Consider the following 20,601-nt stretch of genomic DNA (forward strand, 5'->3'; position numbering starts at 1 on the left):
ATATGGACAGATAATTTTTGACAAAGAAGCTAAAAACATACAATGGAGGAAAGACAGCCTCTTCAATAAATGGTGCTGGCAGAATTGGATAGCTACGTGCAAAAGAATGAAACTAGACTGCTATCTGTCACCATGTACCAAAATTAATTCAAAATGGATCAAAGACTTAAGCATAAGACCTGACACAATAAACTGCATAGAAGAAAATATAGGTACTAAATTTATGGACCTTGGGTTCAAAGAGCATTTTATGAATTTGACTCCAAAGGCAATGGAAGTAAAAGTTAAAATAAACAAATGGGACTATATGAAACTTAAAAGTTTCTGCACAGTGAAAGAAACCATCGACAAAATAAAGAGGCAACCGACTGAATGGGAGAAGATTTTTGTAAACAGTTCCTCCGATAAGGGTCTAATATCCAAAATATACAAGGAATTCATGAAACTCAACAACAAAAACCAAACAACCCAATTGAAAAATGGGCAGAGGACCTGAAGAGACATTTCTCCAAAGAGGACTTACAAATGGCAAATAGACATATGAAAAAATGCTCAACATCAAATAGAATTACCATATGACCCAGTAATCCCTCTCCTGTGTATCTACCCAAAAATTTTGTGACAACAAGGAACATTTGTGACAACATGGATGGATCTTGAGAGTATAATGCTAAGCGAAATAAGTCAGACAGAAAAAGCAGAGAACCCTATGATTTCACTGATATGTGGTATATAAACCAAAAACAAGAAACAAATGAGAAACAAAAACTCATAGACACAGACAACAGTTTAGTGGTTACCAGAGGGCAAGGGGGTCGGGGGAGGGAGATGAGGGTAAGGGGGATGAAATATATGGTGATGGAAGGAGAACTGACTCTGGGTGGTGAACAGACAATGGGATTTATAGATGATGTAATACAGAATTGTACACCTGAAATTACGTAATTTCATTAACAATTGTCATCCCAATAAATAAAAAAAATAATAATAATGGGAAAAAAAAAGAAAAATGGGCAGAGGACCTGAAGAGACATTTCTCCAACAAAGACATACAAATGGCAAATAGACATATGAAAAAAATGCTCAACATCACTAATCATCAGAGAAATGCAAATAAAAACCACGATGCGATATCACCTCACCCCAGTCTGAATGGCTATCGTCAACAAGACAAACATTAACAATTGTTGGAGAGGCTGTGGAGAAAAACGAACCCTCATGTAGTGTTGGTGGGAATGCAGACTCATGCAGCTGTTATGGAAGGCAGTGTGGAGGTTCCTCAAAAAATTACGAATAGAATTTCCACATGACCCTGCAATCCCTCTCCTGGGTATCTACCCAAATAATTTGAAAACATTTATACATAAAGATACGTGTGCTCCAATGTTCATTGCAGCTTTGTTTACAATGGCCAAGACATGGAAACAACCAAAATGTCTTTCGATAGATGAATGGATAACGAAGTTGTGGTATATATACACAATGGAATACTATTCGGCGGTAAGAAAAGATGATATAGGAACATTTGTGATAACATGGATGAATCTTGGGAGTATAAAGCTAAGCAAAACAAGTCAGACAGAAAAAGTAGAGAACCCTATGATTTCACTGATATGTGGTATATAAACCAAAAACAACAAAAGAACAAGACAAACAAACGAGAAACAAAGCTCATAGACCCAGACAATAGTTTAGCTGTTACCGGAGGGTACGGGGGGTGGGGGGAGGGAGATAATGGTAAGGGGGATCAAATATATGGTGATGGAAGCAGAACTGACTCTGGGTGGTGAACATAAAATGGGATTTATAGATGATATAATACAGAATTGTACACTTGGAATCTATGTAATTTCACTAACAATTGTGGCCCTAATAAATTAAAAAAAGAAAAAGGAAAAGAAAACCTATTTGAATAAATAACGACAGAAAACTTCTCTAACCTGGTGATGGAATTAGGTATACAAGCCCAGGAAGTGCAGAGCATGCCAAACAAGATCAATCTAAAGAGGCCTAGATCAATCTAAAACGGCCAACACCAAGACACACCATAATTAAAATGCCAAATGTTAAAGTCAAAGAGAGAATCTTAAAAACAGCAAGAAAAAAACAGTTACCTACAAGTGAGCCCCATAAGTATGTCAGCTGATTTCTCAACAGAAACTTTGCAGACCAGAAGGGATTGGCAGGAAATATTCAAAGTGATGGAAAGCAAAGACTTACAACCAAGATTATTCTACCCAGTAAACTATCATTTAGAATTGAAGGACAGATAAAGAACTTCCCTGATAAGAGAAAGCTAAACCAGTTATCACCAAAGTCATCACCAAACCAGTAGTACAAGAAATCTTAGAGGGACTTCTTTAAGTTTGGAGGGTGGTTAGCGATGGGTGAAAAGGGGAAGGGACTAAGAAGTACAAATTGTTCCTTGCACAGTAGTCATGGGATGTAGAGTATAGCATAAGGAATATAGTCAATAATATTGTAATAACTATGTATGGTGCCAGATAGGTATTAGATCTATCAGGGTGATAGATGGGAATGGAGTTGGGGAAGGGTGAAAAAGGTAAAGACATTAATACAATTTGGTAGTTACAAAATAGTCATGGGGATGTAAAATATAGGGAATATAATCAATACTGTGGTAAAAACTATGTGTAGTACCAGGTGTTACTAGTTAGGGGGATCACTTCCTAAATTATATAAATGTCTAACCACTATGCTGTACACTTGAATTTAATATAAAATAATATTTAATGTCAACTCTAATTGAAAATTTCAAAAATGATGGGGGAAGATAATATTGTGATAGTGTGGTACAGTGTCAGATAATTGGTGGACTTATTGTGTGATCACTTATTTAACATAGGGAATAAAATCAATAATGTAATAATGCTGTATAGAGCTAGATGGGTACTGTTGAATAACTATGATCTACACCTGAAACTGATATAATATTGTATGTTAGCTGTATTTTAATAAAAAATATTTTAAAAAACCCAAAGGAACAAAACAATAAAAAACTCATAGACACAACAGCTCAGTGGTTATCAGAGGGGACATGGCGAGGAATGGTGCCAGAAGAGGGAAAAGGGGATCAAATATACAGTGATGGAAGGAGAACTGATTCTGGGTGTGAACAAACAATGCAATATATAGATGAAGTATTATATAGAAATGTACACTTGAAATCTATATAATTTTACTACCCAGTGTCGCCCCAATAAATTTAATAAAAAATAATTTTTGCATCAATGTTTTTAAGTGATATTGGTGTGTAATTTTCTTGTAATGTCTTTGTCTGAATTTGATAACATGATAATGCTGGCTTCATAGAATGAGTTGAAAAGTATTCCCTCCTCTTCAATATTTTTGATAATTTTCAGAATAATTGGTATTAGTTTTTAAATGTTTGGTAGCAATCACCCGTGAAGCCCTCAGTTCCAGGGCTTTTAAATTTTGTGAGATTTTTTTGTTACTGATTCAGTGTCCTTACTACTTATAGGTCTACTCAGATGTTCTATTTCTTTATGTTTGAGGCTAAGTAGGTTTTCTGTTTTCAGAATTTGTCCATTTTCAACTAGGTTAATCAATTTGTTGGTGCACAATTGTTCATAGTACTCTCTTATAATCTTTATTTCCATAGGATTGGTATTAATGTTTGCACTTTCATTTTTGATTTTAGTAATTTGAGTCTTCTCTATTTTTTTCTTAGTTCATCTAGCTAAGTATTTGTCAATTTTGTTAATGTTTTTGAAGAATCAACTTTTGGTTTTGTTGATTTTCTTTATTGTTTTACTGTTCTCTATTTCATTTATCATTCATATACTATTTTTTCTGCTACTTTTTGTTTAGTTTATTTTTCTTTTCCAATTCCTTAAGTTGTAAAGTTAGGTTGTTGATTTGATATCTTTCCTTTGTTGTTGTTTTTAATGTAAGTGTTTATAAATTTCCCCCTTAGCATTATTTTCACTGCATCTCATATTTTGGCATATGGTGTTTTATTTTTTCTTTTTCATTTTTGTTTGCTTCTAAGTATTCTCTAATTTGCCTGTGATTGCTTCTTTGATCAATTGGTACTTTAAAAATGTATTGTTTAACTTGTGCAATTTTGTAAATTATCCATTTTTCCTTCTCTTATTGATTTCTAACTTCATCCCATTGTTGTTGGAGAAGACGATTCATATGGTATCTTTATAAATCTACTGAGGCTTAATTTGAAGCCTAATGTGTGGTCTATCTTGGAAAGTTTCCCATGTGCACTTGAGAAGAATATGTACCCTGTTGTTGTTGGGTACAGTGTTCTTATATGTTAGATCTAGTTGGCCTATTGTGTTGTTTAAATCTTCTATTTCCTTACTCATTTCCTGTCTGGTTGTTTCATCCAGTATTATGAGTGGGGTATTGGTTACCAGCCTTGAACAGAGGTGGGTCATTAGGTGTGGGCATTGAGTGGAAACCAAGCCAGAAACACTGAGCTAGGGTTAGAATCAGCATAAGTGCTGAGGATATTGTATTGGTAGTTCTGGTTGGTCTCAAAGGTGACCTAATCTAGGTCAGAGGTGGTGGGTAGTGGAGCAAGAAAAGTACAGTAGTCATGGCTAGACTACCTAGTTCAGAGCCTGGATAGAAGATATCCATTTTATCTGTTCAGAATTGGTTTAGGATTAAGGCAAACTCAGATATTTAGATTAGTCCTACTAGGAAATGAAACTATGGGAACTGGGGCAATAAAGGCAAGGGAAATGTAATTGGACCTGGCAGTGGGATGGGAGAAAGCCCTGGCTTTAGGCCCTGTCTGTCCCTAATCAGTCATTCGAATTTGAGCAGATCAATTCCACCTCTCTGAGCTGCACGTTCCTCATCTGTAAAATGAAGATACCCCCTGCCCTGTATACCTTAGAATGATATTTGAGGATCAAAATGGTATAATGCATTTTAATGTGTTTTTTATAGCTATAAATTGCAATATACTTGCAAACGATTATTCTTATCATTGCAAAGACAGTTCTCTTTTTCACTTCCCTTTTCTTTCCCTCCCTCTTTTTCTGTTTCCATCCTCCCTTGCTATCCCTGTTTTCATTTTTATTGTCTCTCTTTCCCATTTAACAGGGCCAGTGATCCGGGCTGAGGTGGGTGACACCATCCAGGTGATCTTCTACAACCGTGCCTCACAAGCATTTAGCATACAGCCTCATGGGGTCTTTTATGAGAAAGACTACGAGGGAACTGTGTACAATGATGGTGAGCAGGCAGGGTTTCCAGCTAATGTGGGCTGCAGGTAATAGCAGGTAGCTCTAAAGGACAAATAAATAAGGGAGGGAAGGAGGGAGAAGGAAATAGAATTAACAGCCATGTGTGGATGTTGTTGAATAAATATATGATATTATAGCAAGGCAGAGCTGGACTCAATAAGAGAACACTTTTAAATGTATTTTGATTATAAAAATAACATATATATGTTATGGTATTTTGAAAAACATGGAAAATTATAAAATAAATAAACATCATTCCTAGATAAAATGCCCTTACATTTTATATACCTTTTAATATGTTATCTGTGCTTATAAAATGTATATATTTATAGATTTGTGATCATGTGGTTTGCATAGTTTTATATCATACTATTTTCACTTACCATTATATTTTGTCCATTTTCCCATTACATAATAATGTTATAAATATTTTAATGACTATATAATACTCCGTCACATGGATTTGCCATAATTTCTTTATCTTATGCTGTATTGTTTGTACAGGTAAATTAGTTTCCATTATTTTAGAATATTGTAAATCATGTTGCAATGAATGAATACACACATATGGTTTGAATTTCTATCTCTGGAGGGAATCCTAAAGTGGGATTATTGGGTAATTATTTTTCTGTTTTCTCTGAGAATATTAACACATGCTAATCCCAAGCCAAAAATACTGAAAGTATTAAAAATACTTTCAAGTATTAAAAATACTGAAAGCATAAAGGGCAAAATTACAGTCAAGTCTAGACTAAAAGAACTTTCTACAAGGTAACTGATCTAGTCTCTTCAAGAAGTCAATGTCATAGGGGAAAAAATTAAAGAGACAGTACCATGGGCAACATGAAAAACTTGTCTTATTCTAGTTATAAAAAATATCCTTAAGAGACATTTTGGAAATAATTTAGAAATTTTTTTATATAGGATGGATATTAGATGATATTAGGGTATTTTTTAGGTGTGGTAATGTTATTGTGGTAATACAGGAGATGCTTACTGATATATTTAGAAATAAGATATCATGATGCTTGCATTTTACTTCTAAATTATTTAGCAAAAGCAAACAAACAAAAACTATGTGTGTGTATATATGTGTGTGTAGATATACATACACATAGACATAGATGAATTAAAGCATGCAGAAAATTAACAATCATCTCCAGGTGGTAGGGTGATTATTGTTCTAACCTTTAAATTTTTCTGTATGTTTGAAATTTTCAAGAGTGAACAATGAGTGAATAAGGAAAGGTAAGTTAATAGCATACTAAATTATACCATCCTGTTACAGGTTATACTACAAATATCCTTGTGTATGCTTCTTTGCACACTTTTATGATTATTTCTTCAAATATATACACACACACACACACACACACAATTTTTTTTTAATGAGAAACAAAAACTCATAGACACAGACAATAGTTTAGTGGTTACCAGAGGGTAAGGGGTAGGGGGTAGTAGATGAGGGTAAAGGGGATCAAATATATGGTGATGGAAGGAGAACTGACTCTGGGTGGTGAACACACAATGTGATTTATAGAGGATGTAATACAGAATTGTATATCTGAAATTTGTGTAACTTTGCTGACAAACGTCACCCCAATAAACTTTAATTTAAAAAAACAGAATATATTTTTATGATGTGGAATCACTGTGTCTGAGGGTACACACATTAAAATTTTTGGTAAATACATCCAAATTTGTGGTCCCATCAATTTTGACTTCCATCACTAGTAACTGAGAGGGAAGACCCATTTTCTTACAACCTCACCAAAACAGGGCAGCCATTTTAATCTTGGTCAAAATGTCAGTCTTGTAGGCAAACAACAACAGAACTCCCTGTTGTTTTGATTTGCATTAGGTTGAATATTCTTTTTAGTATTTATTGTATATATTAACAGTTTTTGTGGATATGAAACTTTTTAAGGCTTTTGATACATTTTTCCAACATTTTTCCCCCAAAAGGGTTATTTTCATGTACCCTTTTTATAACTGAGTGAGAGAGGTAAGTGCCATTTGAATCATTTCTCACTGACACTGACTATTTTAATTTGTAAAGTATTGCTAATTTGACAGGCAAAAGTTATCTAGCTATTTTATTGGTACTACTATGATTACTGATAGGTTTGAAAATTTAAAATAATTTTTATGTGCTTAACCATGACTTGTGTTCATTTAAGAAATTATAGCCTTAGTGTTTTTCATATACACACATATACGTCCATAATATATATATGAAGGAAAAAGTGTTCAACAATCTTAACTATTAAAAGATGAAACAGGCTATGATAACAGGTAGTTAATCTCCCATCTCTGGAAATTTTTTGACAGAGGTAGGAATATAAGAGCAGATAAATATATGTTTTCAAATGAGGGGTATTCCAAATAAGTTTTAAAGACCCTTTTAGGGCCTCATAGCCCTTAGGTCCTATGAGTTTGGAAAAGTTTGGGGAAGTTTAAATTTCCCCAGTTCATATAACAAGATGTGGCAGAACCAGGAAACAAACTCTAGTGTCTTGACTCCTACCCGGGATACATTCCAATATTTAATATTCCATTTTGCTGTTGTTCCTGCTGCTGCTCCAAAATGCCTTTGTAGTCTAAGATCTTTACCTCACTGTTTGGAACTTATGATCTTCACTTTAGCCAATGTGAGTAATGAGTCCATGTTTCCCCTGCAGGCTCATCCCACCCTGGCTTACTGGCCAAGCCTTTTGAGAAAGTAACATACCACTGGACAGTACCCCCCCACGCCGGCCCTACTGCTCAGGATCCTTCCTGTCTCACCTGGATGTACTTTTCTGCTGTGGATCCCATAAGGGATACAAATTCTGGTCTGGTGGGCCCCCTGCTAGTATGCAAGTCTGGTGCTTTGGGTGCAGATGGCAAACAGGTATTGGCAGGGTTTCTAGCTAGAAAGTCTGTTGAGGGGAGGATAAAGCTGGGTTGCTGCTAGGAGTTAAACATGGAACTGGGTTCTAGAGATGAAGGAATAGAAAAAAATAACTGATGTTTGAATCAGATATTAGTAATTGGTGACCTCATGGTATCTTGCATGTTATTTTTTCACTCACAAACACACATCTTCCTTAGTCTCTGTTCCTTTCTATTTTGTATCCTCTCATCATCTCATTTTTTTTTGTTTCAGTGGCCCCTAACCCTTGCTCCAAATTCCTAAATCTGCTTTAATATTTGGTTGTCTTCTTTCATATCCAGCTCACCATTTCTAGCTGTGTAGCCTTGTGTAAATTACTTAATCTCTCTTTGATTTAGTTTCCTTATCTGTAGTAAAGGGTTCACAATGGAAGAAGATATCTTGGGTTTCTGTGAGGATTAATTAAAATAATCCATATGGTGCTTAGCACAGTGTCTGGTACTTAGTAAGCACTCAGTAATGTTAGCAGTAATAATAATAATAAATAGCAAATTAATAATTATTGTAATTACTTTTTTCTTATTTTCTAATCCCATCAGAGTCCTCCCCTGATCTCCTAGCCACCTTTCCTCACTCCTCCCCAAGTGATTATAGGCTCTCTTCTACATTATCATACTCTGTAACTCTTCTTCGTAATCCTCATCTTGTGGTTCTTCCTTGCTCCCTTTCACAATTCCTCCCCCCAACTCTTGTCACTTTATTTGGACCTCCTGAACCTACTGCAATTTGAGGTTACCTGAGGAAAAACTGCCTAGTGACAACTGCAGTTCTAGGCAGGAGATATGGGCTCAACTCTGTGTCTGGAAAAGGAAATGGGAAAGAATCAGGGATCATTGTGTCTGGAGCATCACAGTCTACAATTGCTGAAACTGTTGTCATTTATATCTCTCTTCTCTTCTACTGGGCCTACAGAAAGGGGTGGATAAAGAATTCTTTCTCCTTTTCACTGTGTTGGATGAGAACAAGAGCTGGTACAGCAATACCAATCAAGTAGCTGCTATGTTGGATTCCCGACTACTCTCAGAGGATGCCGTGGGTTTCCAAGACTCCAATCAAATGCATGGTATGGGGACTGAGTGCTTTTGTTCTCAGCTACAACTAAGAGGTTATAAATAAAATCTAACCTAAACTTAATCATGACCCATTCCTGAAAACTGTGATTCCACTGTTCAGCTCTGTCCAAGGGATGAGCTAGTTTGAGGGATTACATCTGACAAAACATACTTAGCACCTTCTAGTGAGGTGTCCTGTGTTAACACTGTATGGGAGATACTAGATAAAGGTACTGTGAAATGAGGATTGCACACAAGGAATCCACTATAGATTGAGAAGAGTAAGCTGGCATGACATCTTTCCAGTTTTGTCTCCTCCCTTATCGCCTACTACCCTTGCCCCACAACCCCATACTCCAGCCAAAAAAAGGCTACTTTTCTCTGTGTGGATTTGGCTTTTCTAACTTCATGCTTTTGCAATGCTTTACCCTCCACTTAAAATGCCCCTCCCTACATTTTTGCCCCCAGCCTGGGAAAATTCTTTCCATTCTCTAAGGCCCTATTCAAAAGTTATTTCTTCCATGTAACCACTTTTTATCACCTAAACCCAAGATTATGACACCCTCTTCTGAACTACTACTATTGCATTTTTATCAGACTATTTTAATAGGAAGTTCCATACACTCCCCAATATTATTGTTATTTGTTACACATTGCTTTGGACTTCAGGTAAAGTGTAGTATCCTTAAAAGGGAGTATTGTTTGTTGCTTATCTCTACATCCTCTACACTGTCTAATACACAGTAAATGCTTATGAACTAGTGAACTACCAAATTAATGAGGTGGGTTGGTGTGTGAGTGAATGAATGTAAAGACACGGTCCCAGTTTGCAAGACTCTCCCAGCATTTTGCAATGAGATGAGACTAATAACACCCATGAAACAGTTATAGAACAATCCAAGATGGACTATAATTAAGTACTAAATTGTGTGGAACAGATTTTAAGTGACATAGAGTTCAAAGGAGGAGAAGATTAATGAGCAATCCAATTAAAGGATTCCTGGAAGAAGGGAAGGTTTGAGCTGGGGCTTGAAGGCTGAATAGTTTTGTAATCAGACATAGGCAGGTGAAGCAGAATCAGGATGTCAGCAATGTTCTCATTAGCATTCCAGGGAATTACCAAATAGGGTTACATTAAAGATAGTTCCATTGGATGTGGGGACATTGAAGAGAGATCAGCTTCAAGCAGGCCTCCCTATATTTTTGAGGGGAGTGTAGAGAGAGTGTAGAGGGTACAAGTGTGTTGTTGTCTTTTGGCTCCATGTCTTGGTTCCAATCACCAGTCAGTTATATCAGCTGGAAAAAGTAAGACACTCCTGCAGACCAAGTTCATTCCAGTGTGAATTTATGGAGCACCTGATTAGTATTAGGCAACATGTCAGGTGCTTGGGCAGCCACACATATACAGAAAACAACAACAGGAAAAAAATGCTTCCTGCTAGGTCGGCATACTATGGGTGATAGATTTGTAACTAAATCACTGGATTCTGTGGTAAGTGATATGGCAGAATTTTGTGAAAAGTTTTATGGAAACCAGAGATAGAATAACAAATCTGCTTCATAAGGGAGGTAACATTCGAGTTGGAGCATGATGGATGAGTAGCAATTTACTGTAACAGAGACCAGTGGAAAGTACATTCCAGGCAAAGGGAACAGCATGTGAAGTCAACAAGTGTATTATAAGTACCTACCATGATTAAGGCTGTGGGCTTGCAGAGGCAAATAGAGCTCACAGAATAATGGTGTGTGTGTGTGTGTGTGTGTGTGTGAGAGAGAGAGAGAGAGAGAGAGAGAGAGAGAGAGAGAGAGAGAGAGGATGGGAGGATAAACTGCAGGCAGGGGTACCAGGAAAGAGACTTTTACAGGAGTTCAGGCCAGAGATAATAAGGGGTAGAGCCAGGGCAGTGGCAGTGAAGATGAAGAGGAGGAAACAGATTGAAAGGAGAGTATGAAACCTTAGGAAACTTAAACACTTTACAGAGGGACGGAGAATAAGAACAAGACGGAAGAGAAACAAAGAGGTTGTAAGAGAACCAGGAAAATGTGGTGCTACAGAAGCCAAGGGAGAAGAGCTTCAAGGGAGTGGGAATGGGAGAGGTCGGTACTTTTGTGTGTCTGTGAAGAATTGTGGTAATGGAGAGTAATTCAGTTTTGTAAGAATGTGTGGTGTGATGGAGGAGGGGCAGTAGGTGAGGCCAGAAAGGCTAGATGGGCCCTCATCCCAAAGAGGCAGATCTTCATATATAGAACTAAATTGGATTAGGGAGGAAGACTGAGGAGTTGAGGATGACTCAGAAATTTCAAGTTGTGGGAAATCATAGTTCAGAGTTGATGCCATGCTGCTGGCCAGTGCCTGAGTAGTCTGGTTTCATCTCCCCATTTTGTCTTGTGTTTTTGTTTTCCAGCCATTAATGGGTTTCTGTTCTCTAACCTGCCCAGGCTGGACATGTGCAAGGGTGACACAGTGGCCTGGCACCTGCTCGGCCTGGGCACTGAGACTGACGTACATGGGGTCATGTTCCAGGGCAACACTGTGCAGCTTCACGGCATGAGAAAGAGTGCAGCCATGCTCTTTCCTCACACCTTTGTCACGGCCATCATGCAGCCCGACAACCCCGGTAAGTGCCTTAGCAACTGGCCCTAAACTAAGAGGCTTTGTTGGGTATAGGACTGGGTGAAGGTGGCTGATGAAGAGAAAAGAAGAGTCGTATTGAGGGTACTTAGGAAATTTTCAAAACACTTGTCTTTTCCGCTTTAATGTGCACTCCATGTGTGGTTATTTAGATTCCCTTCTCAGCTACAGGCATAATAGAATGAAAAGCTGAGGAAGCTCTTTTCTGGAAAAACAGGAGAGGTACAAAGATGTTTCCCAGGATCAGAGAAACTCTTATATAGGCACAGGATGGACTTAGCCACATAACCCTTTGGCCACATAGAGATTCTATAAGTACAGTCTTTGCATGGGGAGGGAAGCCCATGAGATGTACCTATAAGCACTTCCAACTCTGATATTCTGTGAGAATTTCTGCAAACTTCTGGTGGGAGTGAGGTAGGGATGTGCTGTAACAGTTTCACGCAGGAATTGGGACACAGAAACTTCTAGTCCAGGTTCTTTCATTAACTTGCTGTTTAATTTTGGTCTAATCACTCCCCCATCTCTGTGTCTAGATTTCTTTCTTATTTTCTTTCTCTGTCCACCCTTCTCTCTCCCTCCCTCCCCTTTCTTTCCTCTTTTTGTCCCTTTCTCCCTTCCTTTCTTCCCTCTCCTTCTGTCTCTGCTTCTCTCTCTCTCTCTTTCTCCTCCCTGTCTTCCTTTCATGAAGAAATTTGACTAGAATGTTTCTCCAGATTTCATAATATAGCAGTAATTTCTCTTTGAAGATCTTAGTGTATATTCTTTTTCTAGGCAGTAGGTGGCAATAGTGTTTGTAAGAAAAAAAAGTCTGTCAGTTCCAGGTATTTCCCACTAAACTTTATTTCAGTTCTGTAAATCTCATTCATATTTGAAAAAAATATCCCTAAATAAGTCTCCTTGACAATTTAATAATTTCAGATTGACACTGGGCACAGGAGAGTTGTTAGCAAAGTAGAAACAACAGTTAATGGAGCTAAAAGGAACAACAGAAACAAGTGTTTTTTCAAGAGACCTCAGGTAGGGAATTTCTGAATAAAAAGGACCCTTCTCTCTACTCTAGCCTTGGTCTCAAAGCCAAAACCTAGGTTTAATCTTCTTGCTACAAAATTAGCCAGGCTCCCCAGCGATGTCTATGTGCTTCCCCAGGGTTCACCCTTACTTTGGAAAAATGTAATTATTTTTGTGCCACACTGAGTCCAAAGGAGGGTGACTGTAGATGGCTTTAAAACGTTCTAATCTGGTATGGGAAGAGAGGGAGTAAATGGGTTTATATGAATAAAAGCTTGAAAAGTTACTCTGCCTCAAGTTTCCTGAATTTTCTTACTAGCAAAAGTCCAAACTCATTTTGCTTTTTCATTTTCCAGAATTTTCAAACCCTTTTCTCTTTCTGAAGATTTCTAAAGTCATAGACTGTTGGAGCTTGCAGAGCCCCTTTGAGATAATCTCAATTCACTTATTTTCCTAATGGGAGGAAGAGATAGAGTCCTGAAGCAGGGAAATGCTTTGTTCAGATTGCACATGTTGGCTCTATTCTTTCTTCTTTTTCCACTTGCCCATTCTCCTTAAACTCCTATTGATTCTTACTCTTCGATGATACCTTGAATCTGAAGCATCCTTCATTCTGCCTCTGGGGGCTTGCCAACAATATTGTAATAACTATGTATAGTTCCGGGTGGGTACTAGACTAATTGTGGGGGGTCACTTAACAAATTACATACATTTCTAACCACTATGCTGTACATCTGAAACTAATATAAAATAATATTGCATGTCAACTATAATTGAAAATAAATAAATAAATAAATAAATAAATAAATAAATAAATAAATAAATAAATCTACGGGGGGAAAAATACTGAGAGAGACAATTGTGTGTAGCTCTCCAAAGCACAGGGCAAAAGTGCTGAGTTAATGGAAAAGTCAAGACTAGAATTTGTCTTTGGGATTGTAGAGAGAGTAGTAGTAATGGGAATTGGTAAATATACATATGTAATTAGGCAGCTTTGTGAATGACTTTAAAAAAGCTTTACTAGGGAGATTCAACATACTGTGTGCTGGACGCTTATAATTATTTTTAACAAAATAGAGAAACAAATGCCAGGAAAAAAACAGCAAAATGTTAGGAGTGCTTCATTCATGTGAGTTTATTGGTAATTTTTATCCTCTTTTTGTTGTGCTTTAAGTTTTAATAAGCCTATATTACATTTAACAGAAATTACACATTGTATTTAAAAATATCATCCTACATGGTTCAGTGTGAGGTCGGAGGGATAGTGGATGGGGGGAGGGGGGTTCACAGTGTGAGGGATATAAATGATGAACGGCTAAGTATTACCTTGTCTTGTACACCTGAAACTAATAAATAAATAAATAAATAAATAAATAAAATAAAAAACAACAAAAAATAAAAATATCATCCTACATAATATACTTCAACTCTTCCAATAGAACTATTGATACTAGAGCTTTAATAGCCAGGAAATGTGGCAGATAAAAATGCTACAATGTGTTATTTTCTACCAAATTTATGTTAGATTTCTCAGCAGCAAAGAGAAGAATATTTATGACTGCACTGGTCTCTCAGGGTTTTTTTCCTCTTTCACCATTAGAGCTCTTTCCTTATTCGTTATTCCCCTCTTTCCAACCCCCCTTTCCCACCCTCTATACTTTCTCCTTCTCTTTCTTCCTCTGGTCTCTCATTTTTCCTCTCCCTCTTTAATCCTTTCCTCTTTTTTTTTGTTTCTCTTCGTTCTTTTTCCTCTTCTTTCCTTTTCCTTTCATGTCTTTTTTTCCCATCTTGACCCTTGGTTTTTCTTCTTTTTCATTCCCCTCCCTTCTTTATTTTTGTATATCTTCTTTTCTCATTTTTTCATTACTTCTTTTTATTTATTTATTTATTTATTTTATCCCTCACACTGTGAACCCCCCTCCCCCCATCCATTATCCCTCCGACCTCACACCCAGACATCACATTATATACATAAAATTATAGTTGGCATTCATTAATGTTTAGCTTCTTTTCCTTTTCCCTTCCTCTTTTATTCTTTCTTGTCCTCCAATCTGTATATTTTCTTTCCTCTCCCATTGTCTTTCTCTCTGTTTTTCCTTCTTTTTATTTTTGTTTTCTGTTACAATTACATTTTCCCAAAACACAGTAAACATCTGTTTTCTTTCAGTTGTTGATCTAGATGCTAGGGATGTAAGGATGAATGAGGCAGCTAACAGTGTGAAAGGGAGGTACGTATGTAAGCAATATTCATAAGGTTATGATAATGCTATCTGCCAAGAGGGATGGAAACACATAGGAAGCTGTACTAAATTCTTCCTGACTTGTGGAGTGAAGCTTTCCTAGGAAAGCAGACTTCAAACTGACCTTTTAAGTATGAGTAAACTGTCACCAGGCAAAAAAAGGGGATGGGTGTGAAGAGGGCATAATAAGCAGTAAAAAACATATAGACAGTGATTTGGAAACAGTGTATACCTGAAGAATATTGCGTAAATGTATTTAATTCAATGTTTTTTCAACTCAAGGTAATATGCTAAAATGTGTTTGGAAATGTGTGGATGTACTTTTAGTTGTCATATGACTAGGAATACGAAGAGGGTTATACTGTCATTTAGAGGGTGGGAGTCAGAGATGCTGAAACTTTCTGCAATGTGTAAGACAGTCTTAAGCAATGAAGAATAATCTAATGCAAAATTCTAATAGCAGCCCTGTTAAAGAACATCAAGAAGGGAAGTTTAAGGGGAGGCAAAACAGGAGGCTCTTGCAAGAGTTGATTAGAGCTCTTCCAATGGATGGGAGCAATAGGGATGGTGAGGAGGGGCAGAGTTAAGGGATATTTAAGAGAGAAATGACAGGACTTTGCTGAAATGCTGTGCAAGAAGAAAGGATGCCTGAGGTTTCCAGCTTGTCTACTAGGTGGACAGTGGTGTCATTAACCAAGTGAGCAAATACAGAAGCAAGAGCAGGCAGGGTAGTAAGGCTTTAGTAGAAAGCAATCATTTGGGGGGTATGTTGAGTTTTAAGTTCCTGTTGAAATCCAGGTGGGTGGATTTCACATTAGATAGTTGTGGTTAGAAATGTAAAGCTTGGAGAAGTCCAGGCAACAAAGAGAGATTTGGATGTTCTCATAGTTCAAGTACGTACACATGTAAAGTGATAGGAAAGAAAACTTAAGGCAAAAATGAACATTTAAGAGGTAGAAGAAAGACGAGTAGCCAGAATAAGGAGACAGAAAATAATTTGTCAAGGAGTTAGGAGGAGACTCAGACACTAAGGGCAAAAGAGTGTTAAAAAGGAAATCGCTTGGACAACAATGTCCATATGAGAAAACTCAGATAATCTTCTAATCCAAACTCACATGCCTCTCCCAGAATGTCTTCTATTTGTTTCTATCCCTTCCAGTGAAAATGTTTTCTTCTCCACGTCAATCCATAAGGTATGACTTTTGGATGTATATAATCATTCATTTGCATGCATATTCATTCACTCAATACATATTTATTGTACATTGTTCATATTCTAAGACAAGGGTAGAGAGGGGGAAAAGATAGTCATGATCTTTACACTGAGGGGAGATCTGCAATAAACACATAAAATTCATACATAAAATAATACAGTGATTTCAGATCATGACATATGTCAAGAAGGAAATAAAATACAACAATGTGATAAAATTAATAGGGGCTTTACTTTTGAGAGGTTGTTTAGGGAATACCTGTTTGAGAATGTAACATTCACAGAGACCTGAATAATAGGGAGAAAATAGGTATATGAAGATCTCTGAGCAGACATTCCAAATAGAGAGACCAGAAACTGGAAATGTCCGAAGGTGGGAATAAGCCCGGCTTGCTCATGGGTGAGAAACAAGGCCAGTATGTTTGGAATGTAGTGAGATAGCAGAAGACTGACATGGCATGAGGTCAAAGAGTTTGGTGAGAGCCTTGTCAAGAGGTTGCAGGGTCTTGTAGACTATAGTCAGGAGCTTGGATTGTATTCTGAATATGACTGGGACATTTAAAGCAAAGGAGCAATGTGCTCTGGATCATACTTGTTAAAGAGGATCCTGGATCCTGTGTGAAAAATTGTTGAAGTAGGAAGGAAAAGAAGCAGAGAGGACAGTTGGGAGACTATTGAAATGTTCCAGGTAAGAGGTGATGGTGGCTTTGACTAGGGAAATGAGAGTGAAAATGAAAGGATAATTGTGAAGGAAGAGCTGACAGAATTTAATGATTGAATAGATGTGGGGGTAAGGGAAATAGAAGAGTTGGGAAATAGATATGGAAAGAAAAAGAGTAGATTCCTTCAAGAGTCTATAAACTAGCGGAAAGGACCATTTTGTGGAATCTAAAAATCAAAACAAACAAACAAACAAAACAAAACAAAAACAGACTCATAGAAACAGAGACCATAAGGATGGTTGCCAGAAGGGAGAGGAATAGGGGAATGGGTGAAAAAGATAAGGGGAATATAGTCAATAACACTGTGATAAGTTTACACAGTGACAGATGATTACTAGAATTAGTTGGGTGATCATATTTTAAGGTATAAAAATGTCAAATCACTATATTGTACACCTGAAATTAATATAACAAATAAAATATTGTATACCAACTATACTTAAATAAAAAATAGAGGAAAAATAAAGATAGGAGCACTTAATGCTTAGCTATATGGTTTAGATGTAAAGTATGTTAGGAATAAAGAGGTCAACAATGTAGAGGTCAATGTAGGCTAGAATAGCCAGAGAGGGCTTCCTGGAAGAGAAGAAACAACGGTTGGTCTTTGAAAATGAGTGAGGTCTCATAGATATTAGTTGGTATAGGCAGGAACATTCCAGAAAGGTAGTAACAACATAAGTAAAAATTCCAACAATAATGAGATACGTAAGAAGGGCAGTCAGGGAAAAATTTAGTTGTAGCCCTGGTTGAATCTGGAACACAACAAGCAGTGGGATTGGGTTTATAGTTTGGAGCCAGCTTGTAGAGGCCTTTAAAAGGCAGGAAGAGTAGTTTGTAGTCATGAGATAAGCAGTGGTCAGCAAGGGAAGGAGTGATGAAAAAAATTCTAAGAAAGTTAATTTCTTCTGATTAACATTCTATGAGCCTTAGTGTCCTTGACATAGAAACCTGGGGCTTGAGATCAGGTCCAGGCAGCTCCACAGCTCAAATATTTAAGACTTATATCCAAATATTTCATTGTGAAAAGCTCGAGAAGGCCATTTCAAACCTCTCTGAAGTTAGCATCTTTGTGATCAAGAAGTTCTTTTTTATCTTAATTAATTTTAGTGGAGTAACATTGGTTAATAACTTTATATAATTTTCAGGTGTACAGCTTAATAATACCACATCTGTATACTCCATTCTGTACTCATCACCCAAAGTCTAGTATCCTTCTGTCACCATGTATTTGATCCCCATTACTCTCTTTATCCTCCCTCCACCCCTTCCACTCTGTTGTCTGTTCTATGAGTTTGTCTGTTTTGTTTGTTGCTTTTTGTTTTATATCCCATATATGAGTGAAATCATATAGTTCAAATCCTTTTCCATCTGACATTTCATCTAGCAAGAAGTTCCTTTTTAATATATCTATTGAAGGCCACCTTTATTTTGTTGCTACATGGTAAGAAAGGCAGACAACTGGTCAATGCCTTCCTTGGAATAATAATTATTACAGCTTTGTTTATTTATAGCTTCACTTATTGAAAGTTTACTATATACTATGCTAAGAAATGTGTATATATTATTGTGTTTAATTCTAAACTAACTAATGAAGTAACTAAAATTATCCTCATTTTACCATGAGGGAACTGAAACATACAGAGGCTTAAAAATTGCCTCAAGGTTACATAGCTAATGTGTCAAATCGGGTGACCAACAATTGTAGTTTGCTCAGAACTGAGGAGTTTCCAAAGATATGAGACTTTCAGTGCTAAAACTGGGAAAACCCTGGGTAAAGGGAGGAGTTGGTCATCCTAGTGGCAGAGTTTAGTGTTAGACAGCTTTGGAGTTAGAACCCTAAACTCTGTGCTCATTGCTCTCAATAAACCCGTAATAATCTTATATATAATGCATAGGAGAATCTTATCTGAAACTACCCTCTCTGAAGTATGCCTAGAGAGAGGCAGGAAATCCCCCAGGTACTACACAGGGGTATTCTGATTTAGATTTTGCTCTTTCTTCCTTTCTTAGGGATATTTGAGATTTACTGCCAGGAAGGCAACCATAGAGAAGCAGGAATGAGGGCAATCTATAATGTCTCCCAATGTCCTGGTCGCCAAACCACCCCTCGCCAACGCTACCAGGCTGCAAGAATCTATTACATCATGGCAGAAGAAGTGGAGTGGGACTATTGCCCTGACAGGAGCTGGGAACTGGAATGGCACAACCAATCTGAGAAGAACAGGTAAGGCTTCAGAAAAAAAGAGGTAACACTTTCAGAGACTCTGGACCACTTTACAGATAAGGAGGATATTTAAATTCTGAAAGAAGGAGGCACTTATCTAAAGTCACCTAACAAGATACCAACAAGTCTGGCTCAGGTAGAATGCAGGTAAAGTGGAATTCAGTGCTTCTTCTACATTACTATACTGTGGGGCTGAAGTAAAAGACCTTATCCACACCCTCATGTTCATAATCTTTGCCTCCTTTCTTCTGGTTAGCCCCAAACACCTATACTGTCACTTCAATTTTATAGAGAACTTACTCAAGGGACTGAATACCTCAAGGTCAGCTGTCCCTTGACAAAATGTCATTAAGGTACAAGCTAAGTTGTATAGCAGAAAAAAAAATAGAGTGGCTTAAATAACTTAGAATTTTATTTCTTGCTCACATAATAGTACAAAGATGAACAGTCCAGGGCTGGTAGGTGAACTAATCACACATAACACTTGCTTTCATCTCTGGAACTAAGATGAATACTCCAGTTGTAATGATTCCCAGCTATAAAAAAGGAGAAAGAAGTCCAAGGCAAACAGCATTGTCTGTAAGGCAATGACCTATAAGTTGCATACACCACTTTCTCTCATACCCCATTATCCTGAACTTATTTATATGGTCATACCTAGCTGCTAGAAATTTTGGGAAGTGTAATTTCTGGTTAGGTTGCGATATGCTCAGCTAAATCCTAGGTGATTCTATTACTATAAAGGAAGGAGTGGAGAATAGAAACTGAGGTACAGTTTAGCAATTTTCCACTATAGTTTATTTTTGGTATTCTCACAACCCTTTGTCAATCCTTGCCCTTTATGTTGGTTATTGAAGGTTGAAGCCTACTTGCTAACTTCTCTGCAACCTAGAAAAAGTGACTTTCCTTTTCTGGGCCTTGGTTTACTCTTCTTTAAAGTGAGGTAGTACAGTTCAAAGAACTTGACTAGAAGGAGATAGGGAAGAAACAACAGACTTGAATCCAAGGTCTGGCCTCCTTTCTAGCTGACAGTATCAATGAAGATATATCCTGTCACCTGTGAACCACTGATTGATTCTATCTCTGGGGCATACCTACCTTATCAGCCCATCGGGAGTGGCAAATGATAAAATGAATAATAAAGCTTTTTGAAAACAGAAAAGCATCCCATAAAGAGAATTCTTTACGATTCCATTTTCTCCCTACCTCTCCCCATCCCTTACCTTCCAGGAGAAGAAACAGTTAATACTCTCCTGTCACTTTGTACATTATCATTTTGTCAACTGAATTCCATCTAAGACATGAATGCTGGAGCTAGAG

General features: G+C 37.2%; 1 protein-coding gene across 5 annotated transcripts in view; it reads left to right on the top strand.

The window, feature by feature from the left end:
- The window catches only part of HEPH (hephaestin), an 81,440-nt gene that overhangs the window by 28,309 nt on the left and 32,530 nt on the right, over positions 1–20,601 (top strand). For all 5 annotated transcript variants that reach the window (XM_081041660.1, XM_081041658.1, XM_081041659.1 and 2 more), the window contains exons 9-13: positions 5,110–5,241; positions 7,934–8,145; positions 9,100–9,250; positions 11,645–11,857; positions 19,068–19,281. In XM_081041660.1, the coding sequence (XP_080897786.1) occupies positions 5,110–5,241; positions 7,934–8,145; positions 9,100–9,250; positions 11,645–11,857; positions 19,068–19,281 (922 nt within the window). The remainder of the gene's footprint in view (positions 1–5,109; positions 5,242–7,933; positions 8,146–9,099; positions 9,251–11,644; positions 11,858–19,067; positions 19,282–20,601) is intronic.

This window comes from Rhinolophus hipposideros (assembly GCF_964194185.1).
Source record: "Rhinolophus hipposideros genome assembly, chromosome: X".
Taxonomy (NCBI): domain Eukaryota; kingdom Metazoa; phylum Chordata; class Mammalia; order Chiroptera; family Rhinolophidae; genus Rhinolophus; species Rhinolophus hipposideros.